This window comes from Chaetodon trifascialis, chromosome 8 (assembly GCF_039877785.1).
Source record: "Chaetodon trifascialis isolate fChaTrf1 chromosome 8, fChaTrf1.hap1, whole genome shotgun sequence".
NCBI classification, from domain to species: Eukaryota; Metazoa; Chordata; class Actinopteri; order Chaetodontiformes; family Chaetodontidae; genus Chaetodon; species Chaetodon trifascialis.
The window spans coordinates 4,710,816-4,733,505 of record NC_092063.1 but is presented as its reverse complement, the minus strand read 5'-3'; the positions used below and the strand labels follow the sequence as shown (position 1 = coordinate 4,733,505).

The window sequence follows — 22,690 nt, the reverse complement described above, 5'->3', positions numbered from 1 at the left end:
TTTTTCTGATTCTACTTACATAATTTTACTTGATTAACATTTTCAGTGCAGAACTTTTACCTGTAACAAAGTTTTTTTTACTGTGTGAAATTAGTACTTTCGCCTACTTAAAGGATCTGTATACTCCCTCCAGCACTCATCATTTCACTCAGTCACTTAAATCGTCTGTGTTTCTATCTGATGATGGTTTTGACAGAAATATCCCTCAAACCACTGAACAGATTGAACCTCTCAGTTTCACGTCAGACTGGCACTTTGTGTAAGTTCACCTTAAAGCCACTAGATGTCACCCTGGTACTGATGTAGTGTCCAACACCTGCTGAATGAAGGGTTCAATCTGTTGTTGTCCTCATCATGTCACTTAAATGACGAAAGGTGTTCTTTCTTCATGAGTAGGCTGCCTCCTCTCACCTGAGCTGCACCTCAGCGTCTCTGGTAAGCCTGCTCTCTGATCATCTGTAACTGGTATTTTCATCCTAATGTCATAGTTATACAGGATGTTCTTATTGTATACTGTTCATACTCTTATTAACAACCAGCTTGCTTTACATAATAAGCACATGTGTTGTACAGTGGACTTAATGCCTATAGTTCCTTGAAACAGAGCTCGTCTCATTGCTCATTAAAGCTTACTTTAATTATTTAGCAATGAGAGGAGCTAACCCCCAAAAACAAACTACAATAAGTTGATAATTTGAGGTTAATGAGAAACAGAAGAGAAGAATTTACTTGACAGTATTCACCTCAGCTACTGTGAGTTGTGGTTTTCTTTTTGTTTTTTTTTTTACCAAAACAAATGCTGACTGTAGACACACAGGAGGCATAAATGAAGACATAGACAGTTGAGTGTGTTGCTGCTTATTGCTGGCTTAGAACATCAGGATTTTCAGGATTCTCAGACACTTTCTCTCTCTTCACCACTCCTTCTGTCTCTGCCTCCATGCCTCCCCACATCCCTCCTCCTGTGGGTCCTGAATGTTGTCCAACAGGCTAGACTTCCTGCATTGCACTCTGGCTCTGGGTAGGAGCAGCTGCTTGTGCTTGTTTGTATGCATAAATGTGTGGCCCACTGTCTTTGTGGGTGTTTCCCTCTGTGAGGCTGTCACGCAACCAAACACCCGGGTGACTTTAGGACCCAGTGAGAGACACCCAGGGGGCGCGGCGATGTTTTTAATCTGACCACAGAACCTGTTTGCTTACTCTTGCTTCCTCTAAGACAGTTCATGCGTTCCCTCACAACAGTTCCTTGATGTGAGTGTTACAATAGAGAAGTGATCTGTGCAGCAGTGCCACCGCCCTGAACCCAAGTGTTGGCAACCCTAATCCATGACCCGTGGACGAGGACCTTTGTGTCCTGACATGCCTGTGAAAGGTGCCCCATCCCAGGCAGTGTACTGTACAGCCAGCCATGGAGCATCAAGCCCAGATACTGAGGAGCTTGCTGGCCCAGCTGGAGAGACAGAAGGCGGTGGACGAGGAATCACCCAACGGAATTGGTGGGGAGTTTGTGGTGAGTGTTTTGTTCCTTTTACTGTTTGGAGTTGTACTGTAGATGAAGGCTCCTCGTAGATGACACCTTTCACCTCTGGCTTTCATTATCATGTCATCGGAAACCATGTCATAACTGCTATGCTTGTTTGTAGTGACTGAACTGACAGTAAGCACAATGAGAGGGAAAGTTCATTACTTTCCACTCTTCCAAATGTTCACAAAAGGCATGTTCGGGGAAGAAACACGCTGCTATTGTGTCAATGGCTCCAGCGCCACTGCTGTGCTTCCTCTTTGCACTGATGCTTGTCACTGAAGGCATATGAATGAGGAAGACCTGTAGTCACATGCACGATAACATCTAACAGCTAACAAAGATCATTCAAGTAGTCGATCATTTGCTCATCTGTCTGTCGTGTTTGTATACATGTAACAGTACGTGTATGTTCTCACATGGAAGCGCATGTGTAAACCCAGAAAAGTCTTCCTCAGAAGTCTTGAACCGAGGGTGACATCATCTGCGGTCTGCTGCCGTGGTGATGAGTGACATGCCAGTGCCTTAGGACGGCACCGTGTGCTTCACATGCTGCCCTTCTGCTGTCATGCTGCTACCACCCCGACAGCTCCAGAGGAAGGGGTCCATTGCATCACTTCCTTTGTGAACAAAAAGCACTCTGTGGTGTAAGCTGCACAGATGGTCTGCGAGGCCTTTAGCAGACTGTTTGGAACTGTGAGAACTGGCCTCTAAACAAAAAGACCAGTGTCTTAACAAATCCTGTAAGCATGGACGTGCCATGACTTAAATGTGAGCGTCAAACCTTCTGCACAGTAAGTTCCGGATGGAAATCCTCTCCGTTTGGACGCCGTTGTGTCAGTTTCTAGTGAAGTGAGTCACAAATTCTGGTCACCCAGGGTTGAATCACACCAAAACTGACCATGTGTGACCATTGTGCATGTAGTCACATCTAATATGCTTCGCATTTGCCCCCTCTTCTTCCTGACTCTCCTGTAAGACTGAACAAGTGTGAAAATGTGGCAAAAAATAGGTTTTAATAATACAATTACACCACAGCTGTCATAACTTTAAGTCACAGCAGTATCGTGTCAACATAAACTAAGGCTACATGTTGAAATGTATGACCAGTAGACAACCATTTTCCTCCTGTTTGCAGCTGTCATGTTTTGTCAATGTGCATTTTATCAGCTTACAGCTATATGTCTGTAGAACACAAGGTCAAGATAGTGTGAAATGCATATCATAAACATCTGACACCCTACAGAGATACATACTACTGGGAATCTAACACAGCAGCACCAAGATCAAATAAGAGCTCAAAATGAGCACGGAGCTGAACCTCTCTGGCACAGCCTCAACAAGACAGAAACATTACGCTTCATAAAGGTATGTCTGTGGTTGGATTAAATTTCTGTAATGTTTTTCAGAGGTTGAAAAACCAGTCAACTAAGTACCGCACTGACAAGACCTACCCGACCAAGACGGCAGAAAAGCAGGATAACATCAAGAAGAACCGATACAAGGACATTGTTCCCTGTAAGCTTCGCTCAACACACGTCTGTGAAAATTTCACTTTGTCTTTTGTGCTTCTGCATAAGACGATAAATAGAATTCTGAATTAAGTCACTTAAGATGGCGTCAGATAAGATATTTCTAAAAGCTTTTACTTCCATGTGTTCATACGCCTCACACATTAATGCTGAAGAGAAACGTAGATGGATCAAAGAATCATGGGCCCACAGTAATGCACAGTATGACGTTTAGATGCAAGTAGTGTCTGTTAATACATTTTTATGTATATGATGACCTGAAATTATACAAAGGGTTATTTATGACACATTTATCCATCTAAAATCAAGAGCATATTTAGGCTATTTCTATTTTATTGTAATTCTGTGCAACAGGTTTAGGGAGTGAAAATGTACAGCACGGTCAATGACTCCTGAGTTGTTCATATTACAAACATATTAATATGTTCATATATTAACTACATATTCTTCTCCACTCAGTTGACCACAGCAGGGTAAAGCTCACTTTCACCACATCTAAAAATGACACAGACTACATCAACGCCAGTTTCATCAAGGTAAATCGGAGAATCCCTTTAGTTCATATAAACTGTATTTGCAGTGCATGTATGTAACTAATGTGGTTTGTGCAGCATCCTCTGACTATAAGCCGTGTTTTCTCTGCAGGGAGTGGCAGGGTCCAGGGCCTACATTGCCACTCAGGGTCCTCTTCCTCACACAGTGCTGGACTTCCTGAGGATGCTTTGGGAGTACAACATACAGGTATGAGCAAGGTGTTATAACACATCATGTAGCTCTCATTACAACTATTCTCATGTTTCAGTGGTAAAAATGATGAATGGAGCTCTTTACCTGCATGGGAACTCAGCAAAGATGAGGGCATGCTATATTTTGGCTCACTGTATTTCGTATTGTTTGGTTTTAGGTCGTAGTGATGGCCTGTCGAGAATTTGAGATGGGAAAGGTAACAAAGTTTTCTACATTTCCACATTCCGCAGACACACTGTGCTGCATAGTATACTGTATACTGTCAATACTTCTGCATTTTGTGCGTCAGTTTGCCTTCAGCTTGTTCATTGCATGTTTTGGTTTAATGTGTGAAGACTGGCTAGAACTGAGTGAGAAACTCTGTGCTGTCCTTACCTTTTTTTGCAGAAAAAGTGCGAGCGATACTGGCCACAGAAACAAGAGCAGCCGTTTGTCTGCGAGCCATTTACAGTTTACTGTGTGAGTACTTTTATTCTCACAAGTTGCACTTCCTACTTTAAAGAAGCTCCATAACATATGCTGACATTGTCATTTCTCGCTATCTTCACACCACACCTGTGTCATATGACACTTTGTTATGCAATAAAAAGAAATGCACATATTCACATCTCTTTTAAACAGCAACAACTCCTCTTAAAGATGCACTGCTGGCTGTTTTTTAACAGGATTCTGAGGAAAATAAAGGAGATTATCTGACAAGGATGTTACGGGTGACTTATTGCAACGTAAGTAGTGTTTATGCCCCAACTGTGAGAACAACTGTTGGGGTAATTCTCCTGAGACAGGCAGAAGATTATCATCTGTCATGTTGTTAGCTGCTACAAAGACTTTGAGACATAAAGTTGACCAAAATCATTTGATTTCTGTAACTCCTCAGCTTTCACGATGACATACAGAAGCAAAAAGCATTGTAAATGTATTAGTCTTGTTATTAAATGTGCTCTGAAAAAACGCTTGTGTTGTCATTGTCTGCAATGCTTTTGTTTCTTCCAGTGTAGCCGAACATTGACACAGCTGCACTACGTTAACTGGCCAGATCACGGTGTACCAGACTCCATCCCTCCCATTCTGGAAATGCTGCATGAGATGCGTTCCAATCAAGCCCACGAGGATATCCCCATCTGCATCCACTGCAGGTCAGGAATTCTTATGGAACTTGATTCTGCTTTAGAAAAACAATCTTGATCCATCTATGATGAATAATTTCTGGTCTTTTTCAGCCTGTTTGCACGATACAAACAACTAAATAGCTTTCTTAGTAATAATAACATCTGCAGAGAAAGTGCTGATGTGGGTAATATTTCTCTGCACTTATTGTACTGGGCCTATATTCAGGTGGAATTTCTGTAAAAGGTTCTCAACTGGTTCCTCTCTCACTTAACATCACATCCTGTATGGAGTTCCACAGGGCTCCATGCTCGGCCCACTAGTCTCACTGTACCTGCTCTCACTGGGCCAAATCATATAGGAAAATGGTGTAGCAATTGTGTTTATGCAGCGCCCAACAACCCCTACAGTGTTTGACTGTCTAAAGAACATTATAAACTTGGATGAATTACAACTATTTAAAATTAAATACAGAAAAAAAGAGAGATTATTGTAAAGGGGCTGAATTGAAACTCAGGTTCAGATGCTAACAGCTCAGGTATCATTTTTTACCCTTTTCAACCTCCTAAATTTAACACTCAGGCCTTATCTTGGACTTCCTGATGATTTGCGCTTTGATTTTCTGTAATCTTGACTGCTGCAGTTTCTCTTTTAACTGAACTACCCAAATGATTCATGAACAGACCTCAGCTTGGGCAAAATGCAGCTTAACCTAAACAAATAGATGACAGCACATCACACTTTGGTAGCATCCTTTCACGAGCTCCCTGTCTCCTTTACAATATGTTTGAAAATTATACAGCTAGTTTACAAAGCTCTGAATGTTTTAGGACCTCAAACAGCCTTCACAAAAATATTTGACGGCTTCTGTAAATTTCCTCAAAAAACTCTTTTGAACACTTGCACACTGCAATTTTCTGTAAAGCGTTAGAGAAGTATGTTATATGCTGTATGAAAGGTGCTATAAAAGTAAAATTTATAATGATTCGTATTACTGGATGGACAGGGCTTGTTTTGTGCCAGTACCACGAGGTGAACTGTGTCAATGCATGAGATTTCTCTATTCACTGTGTGAAAACTTTAATGCAAGCAGCGACTACACTGAAGAATCAGACTTTGGTTTTCATTGTCTAATCCCTATTTTGCTGTGGGCAGCATGTATGTGTCCCCTACGTTAAACCTCAGAGGTGAGGTACCTCGTCTCTCCTCTTTGAGACAGGAAGTGTGCGTTGGCGGGTAGCCAACGACCCACTAGGTTTTTAAGTGTACGTGTGGGCAATTCCCCTGAGTTTTTCCAGCACTGACACTTACGTCTACTGTTTTACTGAAACGTGCACTAACTCAGTGATGTCTGTGAATCAGTGGAAAGGAGTGACATTAAATGTTTTTCGGGTGTGCAAACATACATTAAATTGGCTTTGGTTGGGATATGGGGCATTTGAAAGGAAGAAGGATTTGTTCATTGTTTAGTAAGATGGAAAGTGAAATTTATTTTCCAAATATGGATGATGCATAAAGACTGAGTTGGCTTAAATTAGTCATTCCCTTTGTATTCATAAATATGTTATTTGAAAGAGCACTGAAGTGCACACAATGCTGTATCTGATTGTTCTTTTGTTAGCTGACAATATGTATGTATGTATATGAAGCATGCCACGCCATGACGAGCCCACACCTTTTTGAGCGTGACGTGTCCTAAGTGGAATGTTGAGTCAGTGGCAGATCCAGCCTACACGGCAGGCTCCACCTCTGAGTGATATCACCACGACAGCTGCTGCTGTCAGAGAGTTTTTGCTGCAAAAAGTGATTTTTTTCCTCAACCCCCGCAGGAAAAGGACAGACTGTCACAAACCTCTGATATCACACTAATCCAACCCAACCACTAGCTGTAGTCTGAAGAATTACCATAGCATTGAACATTATAAGCTTCAGTAGCACAGGGATTTTTGCTTTAGATTACGTACAAGCATCATAACCATTTTATTGATGACATTTCAGTCTTGGGACCACTGCATAGAGGACAATTGTGCGATACTATGAATGAACAAATTCTATCTATCTATGTGTGTCTCAGAAGACCAGCTGCTTTAAGACGATTACATTATAGGAACTGGAACTGACTGTCGGCATTTGTTTCAACCTGTTTAGAGTACCGAATGGGTGTGGTTGTGTCAAGTGCAGTACAATGAGTACAAGAAAATCGAGATTATCATGACACTGTGTTTGAAAATCTGTTCTTTGCAAACACCAACATGGCAACTGCCCTCTTCAGCTCCTCTATGACTAACCATTATTTGACTAATCATTTTGAAATGTCCCTGAGCTGAGTGGTCAAAATGTGACTTTTTGCTGCTGTGGTTGTAGTGCCGGCTGCGGTAGAACCGGAGCCCTCTGCGTCATTGATTATACTTGGAATCTCCTGAAGAAACAGGTGGGATATTCCACTGCTTCCTTCACCTGATCTCGCTTAATTTAACAGTAAAGATCCAAGCTGTATTGTGCTGATGTGTGTGTGCTTATTTTTAGATGATCACTCCAGATTTCAATATCTACGACTTAGTTCAAAACATGAGAACCCAGAGGCCCTCGCTGGTTCAGACCAAGGTACTTTCTTTTTTGTTTTTGGAGTAAAGCATCGCATGTAACAAATCTTCCAACAAGCAGAATCACATTTCAGGTGCTTCCCTCTGTCAAAGCTCTTCTGGTGTATCGTACTTTGTATTGCACGTCTTGCCCCCGGCCTTTGTCACCTCACAGCATGTTTTTGTTGTTTCACCTCAGGAACAATATGAGCTAGTCTACAGAACCATCAAGTTACTCTTTGAGAGGTATCTGCAGTCCATGGAGGATCAGACCCACAGAAATGAGGTGAGCGACCTGGAACACTCCTGTGTGAATGAGTGCATAGAAACGATGGGGGTATTTTGTACAGTACATGCTCCACCAACACCAACTGACAAGCACTACCATCACAACCAGCAAAGCAGAAAGAACAGCTGTGACGGGCTTGTGGTTTCAGTTACATTGGTACAAACTGCAGTCACGTGATCTGAGTGGAAAATAATCAGATTGCAGACTGTGTGATTCAGAACTGAACTATGACATTTGTCTCAATAAAGCTTCTGCATTACTTGCTTATCAAGAAATTACAGATTCGTTCAGCTGTCATGCGAGACAGAGCAGCTTTATTTATGTAGCACATTTTGCATACTTTGCTTAGGCAATGAAAAGCCTTGGATTTCCTGTATAACTGCATACTGCACACACCATGATACTAAGCATTCAGCAAAATTCAGATTTGATAAGCATTAAAGCATTTCTCAAAAAGCTGTTGTGACTCACACTCCCTGTTTAACTGGTCAGGTGATGGTGGTCCCGTCTGCTCTCACGCCTGACACTGAAAGCGAGCTCTCTGACCTGAGTGAGGAGCTGGACCTGCTTGATGAGGAAAGGAGTGTCTTACCACAGCACCACGCTCACTTGCCTTCAGAAAGTCTGACTGCCTTGAGAGTCAAGGACATGCAGAGGGACCAGCAGCAAAGGCACCTGTTCCAGACCCTTCCTGAGGTTCTGGCCATCACCCAGGACCTGCAGGATGGACCCAGGACCTCACCCAAACTGGTGCATGCCAGCCAGAGAACCCCTGCAGTAGAGGAGAGGATACAGAGGAGCAATAATATACAATCACTGACCCCTCCACCAGCAACCATTTGTCTGATGGTGGAAGACCCCTACTTTGACACTCCAATGAGCTCCCCTTCCTCAGAGGAAATGCCAATGGACTCCACTCAAGACACCAAAGAATGGACAGTTAGCCCTATCTTCAGCATGCCTTCTTTGTCTCTGAATGACCAAACTCTGGACCTTAACTCACCTGCCTCAGGTAAATGGTCATATGTGTGCATAGACAGGGTAGCAGAGGTTAATTTTGGAGATATTTGTATTAACTGAAGTGCATTTTGTAGGTACTGTTGATACAGATGAAGAGGTACCTCCTCCACTACCTCAGCGAACCCCTGAATCCTACATGCTGGCTGTGGATGCAGGTTGGTGCTCTCAGTGTAGATAACAGTCTGTATGAGGCTTACTCTCAGCATATTCCCTTACTTCTCTTCCTGTCATGTTGTGCTTACTGTGTGCTAATTTGTCCTGGACTTACGAGGATATTCATGTTATATCGCCCAGAGCACTCAGATCCCTGTGAAAGGTTAATGGTCATCATTCCACCCAATGCTGCTGCTGAGGCTGTCAGGGAGTTGGGAGGTGAGAAACAAACACTGTTTTATCTGTTAATGCCACATGTCTGAAGACTATTAGTTTTTCAATGCACTTTAACGAATGTAATCATTTTGTCAAAGTAGGAGCTGTTCTTTGATGTTAAGATACAACCCAAAAAAGTCGGGATGCCGCGTAAAACGTAAATAGAAACTTGATGCGATGATCTGCCAAACACTGAAACTTTATGTTAAACCACAAATAGCACAAAGAAACATATCAAATGTTGAAACTGAGAAACTTGTTTTTTGCAACGCGCTTCAAAAGAAGTCGGGCCAGGGTCGTGTTTAGCACTCGCTGCATCACCTCTTCTTTTGACAAAACCAACTGCTGTCATTTTGAAAGTGGATTGTTTGGGTGGCAAGTCGGACTGCAGGTGGGCCAGTTTAGCATACGTGCAGAATGTGGTTTGACGTTGTTTTGCTGAAATAAGCAAGGCCTTCCCTGAAAAAGACGTTGTCTACTTGGCAGCATATGTTGCTTCAAAAGCTGTATATATGGTTCAGCATTAATGGAGCCTGCACAGGTGTGCAGGTTAGCCATGCCATGTGCACTAATGCCCTCCATACCATCACCGATGCTGGCTTTTGAACTGCATGCTGATAATGAGCCAGATGGTCCCTTTCCTCTTGAGCGCAGAGGAATCGGTGACCATGATTCTGGGCGATGGATTCTCAGGACCAGATTAGGGTGCAGCGTTTCTGGATCTGGTTTATATACAGTTTCCTCTTTGCATGGCAGAGTTTTAACTTGTATTTGTGGATTCAATGACAAACTGCGTTCACAGATGATGGTTTTTGGAAGTTTTCCTGAGCTCATGCAGTGACGTCCACTACACAATCCGGCCTGTTTTCAATGCAGTGCCGTCTGAGGGCCTGAGGATCACGGCCAGCCAGTACTGATTTTTGGTCGTGTCCCTTGTGTACAGAGATTTCCTCACATTCTCTGAATCTTTTAATTACAGTTTGTACTGTGGACAATTAAGTCCCCAAATTCTGTGCAGTTTTACATTGAGAAACATTCTTCTTAATTTGTTGCACTGTTTGTCAGCTCAGTGTGTCACAGAGTGGTGAACCCCTCTCCATCTTTCCTTCAGACAGACTCAGCCTCTCTGGATCCTCTTTTTATACCCAGTCATGCTGCTCACCTGCTGCCAGTTAACCTGATTAACTCTGAGATGATCCACCAGCTGTTGTCTTTCAGCATTTCACATCTCCTCCAGTCTTTCGTTGCCACTGTCCAAACTTTTTTCAAACATGTTGCTGCATCAAATTTAAAATAAGGACATAATTGTCAAAAACAATTAAATTTTGCTGTTTCAGCATTTGATATGTTTTCTTTGTGCTGTTTTCAATTAGATATGTGGTTTCAGTGTTTTCTAAATCTTCATATTCTTTTTGTCTTGACGTGTTACACAGCGTCCCAACTTTTTTGGAAACAGGCTTGTACCAACACTGAGTCCAAAAACCGTAACAAACCATGATACTTAATTCAATATTGCAGGCAGCCCCCCCTCACCTGTCCCTCCACTTCCAGAGAGAACCCCAGAATCCTTTGAGTTGGCTATTGATCAAGGTGACTTCAAAACATCAGAAATCATGATCCTTTTAAAATAACAACACTTGTCAATAGTAGATTTGACTTAAATACAATATTGATTATTCTTGTTTTGCTGTCAGCTCCTGTGGAACAGAAGTCAGAGGTCACGCCGGCCGTGAACCTGAACAGAATAGGAACGTCTTCAGAGTGGTTTGACTACTCAAAACCAGCTGCCACTGCATCTCAGGATGAGACGAAACCTTGGGCGAGGAGTAAGGTATCAGTCAAGTCCCTTCAGTGGCTGATGTGTGACTTCCTGTGCTTCTGAAAGATAACCATCAAAAGTAGGGGCTCAAGTAAGAGATTTACAACCGATTCTAAAATCAGCTGAACGCAATCATTTTCAAACAAACTATGTTTACTGACAACAGTTTTCTGAAGTGTTCCTGAGCCCATGTATTAATCCTTTATCCAATTATGTGTTCACAAAGTGGTGAACCTTTAACAAACCTGAAATTTACTCCTGAACTGATGGTTTTCTCTGTATAAAAATACTGTACAAACATCACAATGAGTTATGTCACAGCACCACACTTCTCTTTCTTGTAGAGTCTGAGGGCAAGGATGACCTTCACAGGTGAGATATTTATAACAACACAATGTTCAGAGCCGATGTATCCGCCCTGGCTGATCAATAAACCAGCTGACAAAATCATAAATCATGTTATGGAATCATAGGGAGACTCTATATCATATTATGTGCCAGTTGTTGTGAATTTACTGCATGTGTGTAATCGTTTCAATAGATTTGTTCCATCTTGTGATATCTTTAGTACCAGTAACGCTTCCTGATGTTGCATCGAACACAACTTCAAACTCTTTCTGTCCACCTCTGGACCCGCTGACTCCTCCGCTGCTTCCTCAAAGTAAGCTCGCCAGACTGAGAGAAGGGCTGAATTGACTATCACCTTGTGTTGATCTTTGCTTTGAGATTATCGTTGGCTACCAGAAACATTTCAAGAGAAGCTGTATAGATGTTTAAAGTCAACTTGCTTTTTGATTGTTGTGTTGTGCAGCTGAGGAGAGCCTGACGCCTCCTCTTCCAGAGAGAACCCCAGAGTCCTTCATCCTCACCACGGAGGAGAGTGAGTGCATCATCGCCTCCTTGAGACACACAGTTTGACTCATGTGCTTGTTGACTAAGTGAAGCGCTCTTTTCCAACAGCTCACCAGAAAACCAGCCTCTGCCCTCAGCCCCAACAGACGACGCAGCCCCCATCAAAGGTGGGCTTGTCCTCTGAGTGGGATGGCACCTCTCAGCCCAAGAAGTTCCTCGACGTTGTCATGAACAGGAGCAAGGTAAGGACAATGAAGTGGAGCTAAAAGCTGGGGGTTACAACCAGAAAAGGAGTGACACTGATTCATATTCTGTTCCTCTGCTCAGTGTTTTCCACTCAGTGGTGTTTCCATTTGCTTTCAATTGTTCTCCCCAGAGTGTTCGAGCTAAAAGTTCAAGACAAGGTAAGCTGTTTTATTTTCTGATGACTCTCTGAGGACTTTCACTTTACTCAGCCTGGCAGTTAAAGGATGCTGGCCTGTCTCTCTCTTCTATATATATAAATCTCACTATATATCCCATGAAAAGACCAAAACCAGCTACGTGCTTGTCCATCTCTTACTACTTTCTAACTTGTTCTGACCTGTTCGTTTCTGCGTTATTTATGTTTAAGGTTTGCTAATAGCCATTGCAGATATCCTTTACAAATTTTCTTACTGTGCTTCTGTATTTTTTCTACTTTGTTGTATATTTCCTACGGTGCATCAGTACAAAACATTATTTTATCATTTCTTACCATGAGCAATTCAATAACGCTCCATTGGCAGTATTATTTCTAAACTCTTTTTGTATATTAACATACAAAAACAATACATTTGTTTGTTTCTGCATCTCCTTTTAATTCTTGCTATTATTGCTGTCTGTAACATTTTAATTTCCTCAGCTTAGGATAGATAAAGTAATATCTTATCTTATCTTATCTTATCTTATCTTATCTTATCTTATCTTATCTACTGAGGAGTTCAGTCTTTGGAACAGTTTATGAGCGTTCACTTTAAAAAAGGGCTAAATTCTTGAGACAGCTGCGCTCTGTGGTTTTTACCAAACGTCGCTCAGTGGTGCGTTCGTTGGAGACCATTTGCAGTCTCAGTTTGTGTGCTGGTGTGCTTGACTCAATTACATCAGTACGATGATGTGGCTCGATGATGTGTTTTAAAAGCTTTTAAACAGGAACTAGTTCAATCAGACTCTTTACACAGATAATACAGATGTAACATGTTGGTGTTTTCCTTGGATTTGTTGACAGTCCTTTAATGGAGCAGTGTAGGTGTGTGACCAAATAGTTCCTGTTGTCTGTCACATTTTGCAAGGCTTCACTCTATTGCACTGAGCACAAAGCAGCATGCAGGTTGAAGTTAGGATTTAGAGGTACCTGTCTTCACCACTGGGGGACATCGTTTCCCCAAAACAAGACGGGATGCTTCATTTGTGAAATGCCAGATTTGTTGTCGTCCTTTTCATGATTAATCTTAAAAATTGTGCCTTTGTCATGTTGTAGTTTATCTTTGTGTTTCCACTGCAGAGCCCCTCACTGCATTTCGACAGCTCGCTTCGCCTCCTGTGGTCGTGGCTGAAGGAGGAAGTGGTGAGTAGTTTCAGTGAAGGGCTGCACACAATGCAGTGGCTCTTCACACACGTTATTATTAGACATGGCAGAGCGTGTCATATAAGAATGATCACAATGGACTGTGTTTCTGTGTTCATCAGCACAAGCGGGGCAGCATGATGTGAACCGCAGGCCTTCTCTGAACACTGAAACGTCAGGAAACAAAACAGACAAGAGCAACGACAAGGGCATGTCCCGAACGAGGGTAAGACAAGAGCCACACGGCTGGAAAACTGACAAAACGCAGCAAACTAAACCTATGCTTTTGTTTCCTTCACCCAGAGTTTGAAGTTTTTTCGACACAAACAAAAACGTAAGGGACGCTTATTTTAAATTTCAGCTCAATAAATGTGCTGATGCCTACAAACGGGGCTAACATGCCTAAAAACTGTGTTCTCAGCCAAAACTGCCCCTCCACCACCTCCTGCTCAACCGAGAACACCACCTCCATCGTACGGTGCCTCATCGTCAGTGTTCAGATTTGGTAGGCATGCATCTACTTCAACACAACGTGAACCGCATGATGTTACATACAATTCTTATGACAGCATCTTCATCTTTGCAGGATTTGGGAACCGTTTTGGAAAGCCAAAAGGCCCCAGGACTTACCCAGAGACCTGGGTTTGAGGCAGTCGTCCCTCTCTAAGCATCAAAAATGGAGCTTTTCCTCTGACAGCGAGCATCAGGATACATCAGACAGCAAACTATTGGAAGCTGAGCACGAGTACCCCTTGAGGATACCACAGAGGATCAAATACAGTGGACCTGAAAAGCACTGACAGCAGTTCTTTCTGCCTCGCACAGCACAGTCGCACCTTCAGCAGAGAACAGGAAGTGCCTCGTTTGCAGCCGTGATGCATTTTGTACTGGACATCAACTAAAGCTGACTCTAATTATTGAACAATGCCTCGCTGAACAACACGGCCAGCCGCTCGGACCACTTGAATGTTCAATCAAAAACGCCCTACACTTCTGTTTTAACGGTTAAACTTTGTGTATGAGGAGTATATTTAGTTACGTCCGTTTGTGCCTTTTGTGTGGAATGAGAACACGGGTAGAACATCGCATCAGGTTGATCTGCACCTCACTGCTTCTGTTACAAAGACAATTCATTCAGTGTAGCATGTGTCACTTAGTATTGTTTCTATGCCATTATTCACACATTAATCTGTAGCTTTTAAATGACTTAAACATCTTTTTAAGGATATGTGAAGGTACAGAGAATGTGGTGCATATTGAATATGCTTCTGTGTCGTTAAACTGTGTTACATACGCTGGTTACACACAAAATTATTTATTAAAAATATAGAAAGTCTATGAAGTCTCTCTCTTTTTTTTTACTACTTAACAAAATCACATTGGTACCAGATCACTACTGACTCATCATCCAGGAAACTGACAGAAATATTCAAATGACAAAAGGCTGAAGTGACAGTGCGGTCACTGCCAGTTTATTTCTACATTGAGCTAATACGTCAAAACCCTATGACAGCCATAGTTCTGACAAACAAAAACATCCATCCTGCTTCCTCAATAGGATCTAGTATAAAATCTCCAATAGTACTGGTTTGCTTCCAGGTGACACGCAGATGTAGAAATCAAAAAGCAACACGTGAGCAACATTTTTTTATAAATTAAAGACAAAACATGATCTGCTATGGCTGCTAAACAAATGAACCTCGCAGTTTTACATGAGGCTCAGTGAACACAGTACAAGGCACTAAGACGTAGTCAGCAGTAGAGCGAAGGCAGTGTCACGCCATCACTTCCTCTGCAGAAGACTGCCGTGTGAAGACGACGATGAGAAAAAAAAAACAGGCAACCACAGAGTTACTCTCAGAAAAGTGGACACGGCCACAGTAACCTTCAGCGGTGCCTTTATGACGCCCGTGACATCACCATCGAAATCCAAATTTAACTCAAACGAAGCGTGACTCGCGTGCACGGACAGCATTGACGTGTCCCCAGCTACGACAACAGCAGAATATTTACACAAAATCTGAAGACACACCTGAAGAAGAGTTATTAGTCCTTCATCATTCAGAGGCTCCGACAGTTAGATCATAATCTTACATATTCATCACTGGTTAGAAACCTGCGTTCCTTTGTTAAGCTCAATCTTAAGAAAATAAATATCAAAAACAGTATCGACAGTAAGAAAGACAGCACTGTATAAAACAGCATTTAAATAAAGAATTGGCAAACTGCAACTTATAAAGCTGACAAAAATCTTTTAAGTGCTTGTCGTTTACTTAAATAATTATACGCCCCTCAGTCCAAAACAAAGACACGAATGTCCAAAACAAAAGCCTCCTCATTTTAATCATCCCATGTTTACCAGCTGTGACCATCCAGGAAATATGTGCTTCATGTCCACTATGTGCCGAGCTCAGACAGCTGACAATGTCCTCCATCTGTGAGACTGAGTCGACAGGTCGTCAGGTGCGTCTGAGGGCTTGTGGGTGGACAACAGGGAGTGCAGGGCAGGTGTTTTGCTTCCTAGGATGGCGAAGGCGTGAGGCACCACATTCTCCCTCTGATTGGCTTACTCTGATATTCTTACCCTAACCCCAACCGATCTCACTCCTCACACCTAAATCTAACCAACCCAACCAACAAAGGCAATGAGCACTAGCCAATCAGAGGCAGAGCAGGGTGGGGTCATGACTTCACCATCCTACAGGGCAAACAGAGTCTAGCGTGAATGCATGAGAGTAGTGGGATGAAGAGGAGACGATACGCAGCTTCCGAATCGCTAACGCTGCGTATGTTGAGACTCTGAAGTGGTTGTTGATCACTTGCACCCCCTGCTGGCCAGTAAGAGGAGCGAGGAGTTAGCGGTGAGTGGGGCCACAGTATAAAACAGAGCGGTCAGTAAAATAGGATTTCCAACAATCGTGAACTGGCCAAAAACATGAGAGGTCTTGAGCAGACAGTCTGAAACGTGCACAAAAAGAACGAACCTGATGAGTCCAGTAGTGTGGGAGATTAGCTGGGACACGCACGCACGCACGCACGCACGCACGCACGCACGCACGCACGCACGCACGCACGCACGCACGCACGCACGCACGCACGCACACACACAAATGCACACACACACATCCTCTCCAGGCTTACAGCTGGCAGAGACACAGTTTTCTAATAATAATAATAATCTCTTTACATGTTTCACACCTTTTGAATGAGATAGTAGAGAGTTCCAGTTTAGGTGCTGTCAAATAAAAAACTAACAAAATATGTCGCATCATATACTTTGGCTGAAAAAAAAAAAAAAAAAACACCGGAGAACATTTTAACATCTAAAGATTAAAAAAAGTGTGAAGAATAATTGAAGTTGAAATGCTTCCTGATTGAGATGATGTCAGTTTTAGACAAATCCTTCACAAACGCTCCTCCGCAGTGGGCCGAGCGGGGGGCAAAGGTCATTTAGGAAACTCTGCGGCGTGGCCAAGACCTTTTGGGAGGGTGGGCTCTTTTGAAGGTGTGAATCCAGAGTGGACGGCTTCCAAGGAAAGGTGGGGATCCTGGTACGCTGGGGGCACGTGAGCAGATTTGGTGGGCTGTGGAGGGGCCGGCTGAGGCTCCTTGGGAGGTGTTGCCGGCCTCTGGAACTCTGGTTCCTCAGTTTTAGCCACCCCACCATGGCTGCTGTCTCCCTGCGGTCGTGCACAGGGGGTTACGGTGGCGTCAGGCCTGGCAGGCGAGGAAAAAGAGACTCGACCCGAGGTGGGGCTGTGGTCATTCGGCCGCTGCTCCTCCTCCTTGTCCGTCTCCTCCGGATGGTACTGTTTGAGGCGGATGTGCCAGGCCAGGCTGCACACTGCCGACACCGTCTTGAACTGGTGGATGACGTTCCTCGGGATGAAGTAGATGTCGTCGTCACAGAGCTGCACGCGGACGTAGCGGATGCCTTCCCTCCTCAGCTGGTTGAGCTTGGCGTCGTCCACCCACTGGACACACTGCAGGGAGATACACCGTGGTTTTGTGTTTAAAACTTTAAAAAGCATTCGCTCCCTGAAGTGTAATAATCAAACATCCAGTTCTCACCTGAGACACCGGGGGCTCGTACAGATCCAGCTGCAGACTCCGGACGACTTCATTGAAGTCTCCGGCTTGGAAACACACTACATCTTTGGTTATCCGAGGTCGGTTATTCCTGCAACAGATTAGGAAATATTCACACAGGTTAACACTCATCACATGTGATTACCTCGAGGATTTATCAAGATTTTGACTAACCATTCTCCAAAGTGCACGGCCTTCAGCACCCCCACAGCAGCAGTGCTCTGCCAGTCAAAACTCTGGCCTACGTGGTCAGCGTGGGCCTTCGTCCGGTCCTCGAACAGAACCTCTCTGGGTTCACTGGCCCTCGGCAGGTAGTGCAGATTTTTGATCTCATTCATGGACCTGCGCAAAGAGACGCGAGGACGAGAGGACACATTTTCAGCCTGCGCCTTCACAATCAAGCCCAAACCCACAATCCCAACTCTGGTCCCTGCAGCTGAGGTTGTACCTGCGTCTTTTGAAAGGCGACTTGGGCGTGTCGGCGGTGGGAACCATTTGCTCTCCGGGTCGCACCCACATGATGGGCCCATCGTCACTCTGCGAGCGACAGTCCAGCTTCAGGCTGGAGAGGCTTCCCCACGGCAGGGTCATCTGCGCCGACACACACACGCAAACACAGACATCCACAGACACAGCTGTGAGTTTTAGCTTTACGGTATCGAGGCAAGAGCGGGGCCCCTCTGAACCCGATATGCATCACATCCTGCATGCTGCTGAAACCTGTGAGCACGAGCTTCTGGCAGAGTGGCAGAGATAGTGAAATGCATGCAAACTTAATTACAAGCCATGAGATAATGACAAAATACCACATGTGAGAGAGTTATTACGGAGTGTGGTGCCTGTTCTTCTTCATGAGCTTCTTAAACAAACGTACGAGGTGATTCTTGTCTGAGGTCTGGAGGAGGCTGCACAGGTTATGACGCACATAGTTCCTGCTGCGACTGCTGGGGCGTATTGAGTCAGCTGAGGGACAAACTTTTCCCACCAAAGTGGTCCTCAGTATACTGACAAATATGATAAAAATAAATCCTCCTCTGACCTTGAGAAAGGGTGACTCCTCCAGCATGTCAAGGAACTCTGGGAAATAGTCTCCGACTTCCTCGTCCACGGCTCCCACCAAGCTGATCTGCCTCATGGGTCCCGACCGGTACGTTCCCGAGCAGTATGTCCGGCTCACCTTGGATGGGAGAAACAGTTACAGTCATCAGCACGTCCCATTCGATTCTACACATTAACCGTATGCAGTATAAAGTATTCACTAATTGTCTTAGTACACACTGTTTCTAGTTAGTATACACAAAAAACAACATAATCAGGTTTTTTTTGGATTGCACTCTGACTGTTTTTGGTGCTTTCTTTTGTCACTTGTCCGGTGTGAACACAGTGCATATGCAAAATCTGTATAGATTCAGTGGGTAGTATGTAAATGTTTGATTGCATCAGCCTCTGCTGCACGTATAACTACACGATATAACTGCTAATGTTTAACCAGAAGTTTCTTATCGCTGCACCGAGCCACTTTTATTCATTTCCTATTCCATCATCTGGCTCTGATGCTGTCACCGAGGCCAGAGCTCTTTTTTCTTGAATGTTATTCATATTTTTAATTGTTCATTTTGGATTTACATGAGGCTGCAGTAACTTCTTAATGAAAGAGCAAAAAAAATATACAAAGATGCATTGAATTTAAATGCAGTTTATCTGAAGTGCAGGTGCAGTAGTGCAGCTGTGCTAATGTTTTGAAAAACATACATACTGGTGGATTTCTTACATGCTTGAGTGTGTCCAGCATGAGTTTTGAGTTTTATAGAAGATTTCTGTTTTAACAGATGAGATCAACGCTTGAGTGCATTCTGCTCTCAGAGCATCAGCTCATTCTCTGGACTCTGCGGCGGTGAAATGATCAAACTGGTTTCACTTTCCCAGAATAAACAGAAAACTGCCGAGCTCTCCGTGTCCTCTGCAGATCTCGCATCACACATGCAGACGTCCTGGCTCATCCTTTCTCCCCTCTGCAATCTTTCTCGGGCAGTCAGAGGCAGTATAATCCTTCATCGTCATGGGGAAAAAGCGACTTCATTAAACCACTCTGAGAGCAGGGACAGCTTGGCACCAGACAGACTGTGTACTTTGGACTGGACCAGCTGCTGGGTGGTAAACACGTACCTCAGCTCGTGCATGAGCGTGGGATGGCCTGGGTGTTGTCAGGGCAGAGACTCTAAGGCTGGAGACTTACATTCATGCTCTAAAGGCACAGCTGTCTGCTTGTTGTGTTTTCAACATATGCCATGTTGAGCTGCTAAAATACAAGAATCTAACTGACCATTTTCCAGATTGTAGTTTGAAATAAATAATAAGTTTTCCTCTTCTAAGAGGTGTCTCCTTGCTTCTCCCATTACAACATGAGGTCTGACCATAACTGCCTGGATACAACCCTGAAATGCTTCAATAAAGTTTAATACAACACCATTTCTATGCGAGCGCACTGCCCTCTTTTCTACTTTGACAGCTTTAAAAAGCATTTAGTGGACTGCTCAGAACATTTGATGGGTCAGACCTTTGAAACAATGTTTTAATCATAAACATCTAAATTTCTCTGGTTCAAGCTTCTCAAATCTGAACATTTGCTGGTTTTCTTCTTCTTCTTCTTCTGTGATGGTAAACTGGGCAATTTTTCTGGCTGTTGGTTGGACAAAACAAGCATGAATGCGTGAACTTTCCACTATTTCCTGACATTATATGATGAAATAATAAACTAATAGATAATATAATTGGCATATTTAATGGATAATGGAAGTAATTATCAGTTGCAGCCCTAATTTAAAATAGTTCCACACAGAAACGTGGCTGATTGAGCTCTTCAGAAGCTCTGATCTGTGAACTTCACTGTGATTAAAGTGCAGCATTTTGTCGAGTGCATCACCAAAACCTTTCGTTAGAGCCGGGACCTCTTGCTTTTTCACATACCTGAGAGTGGAAGTTGGCAATAGTGGTGGTCTCAATGTCTTTCTTGCCCAGTATCTCCATTTTGACAGGTGTGTTGGGGAAGTTGAAGGCAAAGTAGTCCAGGAAGTCAGGCAGATAGGAGGCCGCACTGTGCACCACCGCCAAGGCGTAGGAGGCCGCACCTCTGGGCTTCTCTGCAAAGGCCAACTCCAGGAACTCCTGGGCAAAGCACTCCATCTCAGCCGGGCTCAGACAAGCCAGCTCGTCGGCATAGGCGTGCAGGACTGACCCCCCACCGTTGGCTTGCCGTTCCTCATGCATGAAGCGTCCATAGCGGGTGCCCGTCTGGAGGCAGGAGCTGCGGATAGAGTGGTCTTGGTGCGACAGGAAGGGGACGTGTCCCAGTTTGAGCGTGTGGAGGTAGGGTTGGTGGTTGTCGACGGCATCTCGGCCAGGCTGGCGACTGCTTTGGTGCTTCACGGTGCCAGGCGGAGACGGATCGGGGCAGACTGGCAGGACGAGGTCTGCTCCCAGCCCGGCACATACAGTCTGAACCGCTTTGTTGTGCATGTACCGGACCTTTTTGGCACCGTGCTCATCCTCGCGGTGCTTCTTCTTCTTCTTTTTCTTCTTCAGGAGGTACTCCTCCAGTGTCAGAGACCTGACGTTCTCGTTGTGGGGCCTCGGCTCTACAAATACAGGAATAAGTAAAAGTCAGAGAGGGAGGGGAGGCAGGGTTTGAACACATCTGACTATTTTCTCAACGCATAATCCAAAAAATTTGAAAAGATGATTCATAATGGCATGCTACCAACACTCATCACTGTGCCGGAGCTGCCAAACTCATCTATTGTCATGCAGACCACCTATTCATAGGTATCTATTCAGTTCTTTATAATGGCACTATTGAACAGCGTACCTCACCTGTAAGAGGGCAGGTAATATTATTTTACACCTGTTACGGTATTTATTCCTGGTAAGTGGAAATTATAAACCTCTTACAACTTGTCAGAAACTGATGTTGGTCCCTGGGCATCACCCAGAAAATACATATGTACAGATAATCCATTGAATTCCGAACATGCGACTCACCCTTCTTCTTCTTCTTCACTTCTGCGTGCTTCACGTTAGCCTCGGCGTTTTCCTTCTTCAGCTTCAGCTTGGGCTCCTTCTCCCGGCGCTTTTCCTTGAAATCCTGGGGCTTGGCCTTGACCATTTTGAGAGGCGTGAAAGTGAAAAGAGCAGGTGGCTCCGGAGGCACCGCTCGCTTCCTCTGCAGCTGCTCCGGCACCTTCCGCGGAGGAGGAGGAGGAGGAGGAAGAGGAGGAGGAGGCAGGCTCGGCTGCAGGCTCTTCTTGGTACCGTTGGTGAGGCTGTGGTCATGGTGGTGGTGGTGGTGGTGGTGGTGGCTGTGTTTGTGGCTGTGCAGGACATGTTTACCTGCGCTGAAGTTGTGGGCTTTCGGGTTCTGCTGCAGCTGATGCGGCTGCTGGGTCCGGTGCTCGGCGTGTTGGTGGTGATGGAGCTTCACTTTCTTCGCTTCCTTCTCACACCGTTTGTCGGCGGGCGGCGACAAGTCCCGCTTCTTCTTCTTCTTCCTCTCTTGAATGAATCTATCAAGACTCTCCCTGAGCCTTTCTTCCTCTACTTTCGCACGGAGCAAGTCCACTTGAGCTGCCATCTTTGCACGTACAGTACATTTAAAGGACTCGAGACTCCTTCTGCGCAGGTGTCAGGAAAATTGTAGTCCTCTCGGCGTTGATTTGTAGTTCGTTTCAATGTTTTGGCTCCGTTGCGCACGCGCAGCGAACGCAGCTGTGGGGGATGTAGTTTATCAGCGCTGCAAAGCTCCATGGGAGTCGGAGTTCGTCCTGTCCTGAACGCGTGCTGCTTCGCACGCACTCACTCCTGCTCGGCTGACGTCATGGTTAATTTAATCACAGCCACGAGAGGCAGCAGAGAAACGTCATCAGCGTGAAGCGGAGCACGTTAACCTGAGAGATGATGTGTGTTAAAGGGTTTTTTAATTAAAATCTTTCTTTAAACTCCAGTCAGGTACATTTCATTGCATACACGGTTTATTGCCTCATCATTCTTTGTATATATTGTTTATTTTATATTCTTGCTCCAGTTATTGTTCAGTCTTTTGGGGTTTTTTGTCCTTGTTGGGCAGCATGTCCTTTTTTTTTTTGAGTGCAACCTTTAAACTGTACATGCATACTTGGCCAAAA

At 44.2% G+C, this 22,690-nt stretch overlaps 2 protein-coding genes across 3 annotated transcripts; one reads left to right on the top strand and one right to left on the bottom strand.

Moving 5' to 3' along the window:
• Positions 1-1,244: 1,244 nt before the first annotated feature.
• On the top strand, positions 1,245-14,761 carry ptpn22 (protein tyrosine phosphatase non-receptor type 22). Its single transcript, XM_070967821.1, has 26 exons — positions 1,245-1,510; positions 2,932-3,040; positions 3,514-3,590; positions 3,700-3,795; positions 3,959-3,997; positions 4,189-4,260; positions 4,467-4,526; positions 4,795-4,937; positions 7,273-7,339; positions 7,435-7,512; positions 7,690-7,776; positions 8,272-8,791; positions 8,874-8,954; positions 9,094-9,171; positions 10,687-10,758; positions 10,863-10,999; positions 11,332-11,359; positions 11,556-11,648; positions 11,799-11,867; positions 11,948-12,081; positions 12,216-12,243; positions 13,362-13,424; positions 13,547-13,650; positions 13,728-13,758; positions 13,846-13,929; positions 14,011-14,761. The coding sequence occupies exons 1-26, from the start codon at positions 1,409-1,411 to the stop codon at positions 14,070-14,072; spliced, it is 2,514 nt and encodes an 837-aa protein (XP_070823922.1). The 5' UTR covers positions 1,245-1,408; the 3' UTR covers positions 14,073-14,761.
• Positions 14,762-14,864: 103 nt separating this feature from the next.
• On the bottom strand, positions 14,865-22,236 carry LOC139335753 (lysine-specific demethylase 9). Of its 2 annotated transcripts, none has more exons than XM_070969527.1 (7): positions 21,552-22,236; positions 20,481-21,148; positions 18,553-18,690; positions 17,962-18,104; positions 17,688-17,855; positions 17,496-17,604; positions 14,865-17,407 (listed from the first exon to the last, which is right to left on the bottom strand). In XM_070969527.1, the coding sequence occupies exons 1-7, from the start codon at positions 22,138-22,140 to the stop codon at positions 16,871-16,873; spliced, it is 2,352 nt and encodes a 783-aa protein (XP_070825628.1). In that variant the 5' UTR covers positions 22,141-22,236; the 3' UTR covers positions 14,865-16,870. The 2 variants fall into 2 exon arrangements, with proteins under 2 accessions (XP_070825628.1, XP_070825629.1); XM_070969528.1 differs by having other exon boundaries at positions 20,481-21,141; positions 21,548-22,155.
• Positions 22,237-22,690: the final 454 nt, after the last annotated feature.

Bases quoted from the DNA above. Each gene is read 5' to 3' on its own strand.
- ptpn22 (XM_070967821.1), top strand. From the start codon at position 1,409: ATGGAGCATCAAGCCCAGATACTGAGGAGCTTGCTGGCCCAGCTGGAG. The intron at 4,261-4,466 runs GTGAGTACTTTT...GTTTTTTAACAG, and splicing joins AGCCATTTACAGTTTACTGT to GATTCTGAGGAAAATAAAGG. The intron at 13,759-13,845 runs GTAAGGGACGCT...CTGTGTTCTCAG, and splicing joins TTTTCGACACAAACAAAAAC to CCAAAACTGCCCCTCCACCA.
- LOC139335753 (XM_070969527.1), bottom strand. From the start codon at position 22,140: ATGGCAGCTCAAGTGGACTTGCTCCGTGCGAAAGTAGAGGAAGAAAGG. The intron at 21,149-21,551 runs GTGAGTCGCATG...CTGTATTTGTAG, and splicing joins AGTGAAGAAGAAGAAGAAGG to AGCCGAGGCCCCACAACGAG. The intron at 17,856-17,961 runs GTACAACCTCAG...CTCTTTGCGCAG, and splicing joins TCGCCTTTCAAAAGACGCAG to GTCCATGAATGAGATCAAAA.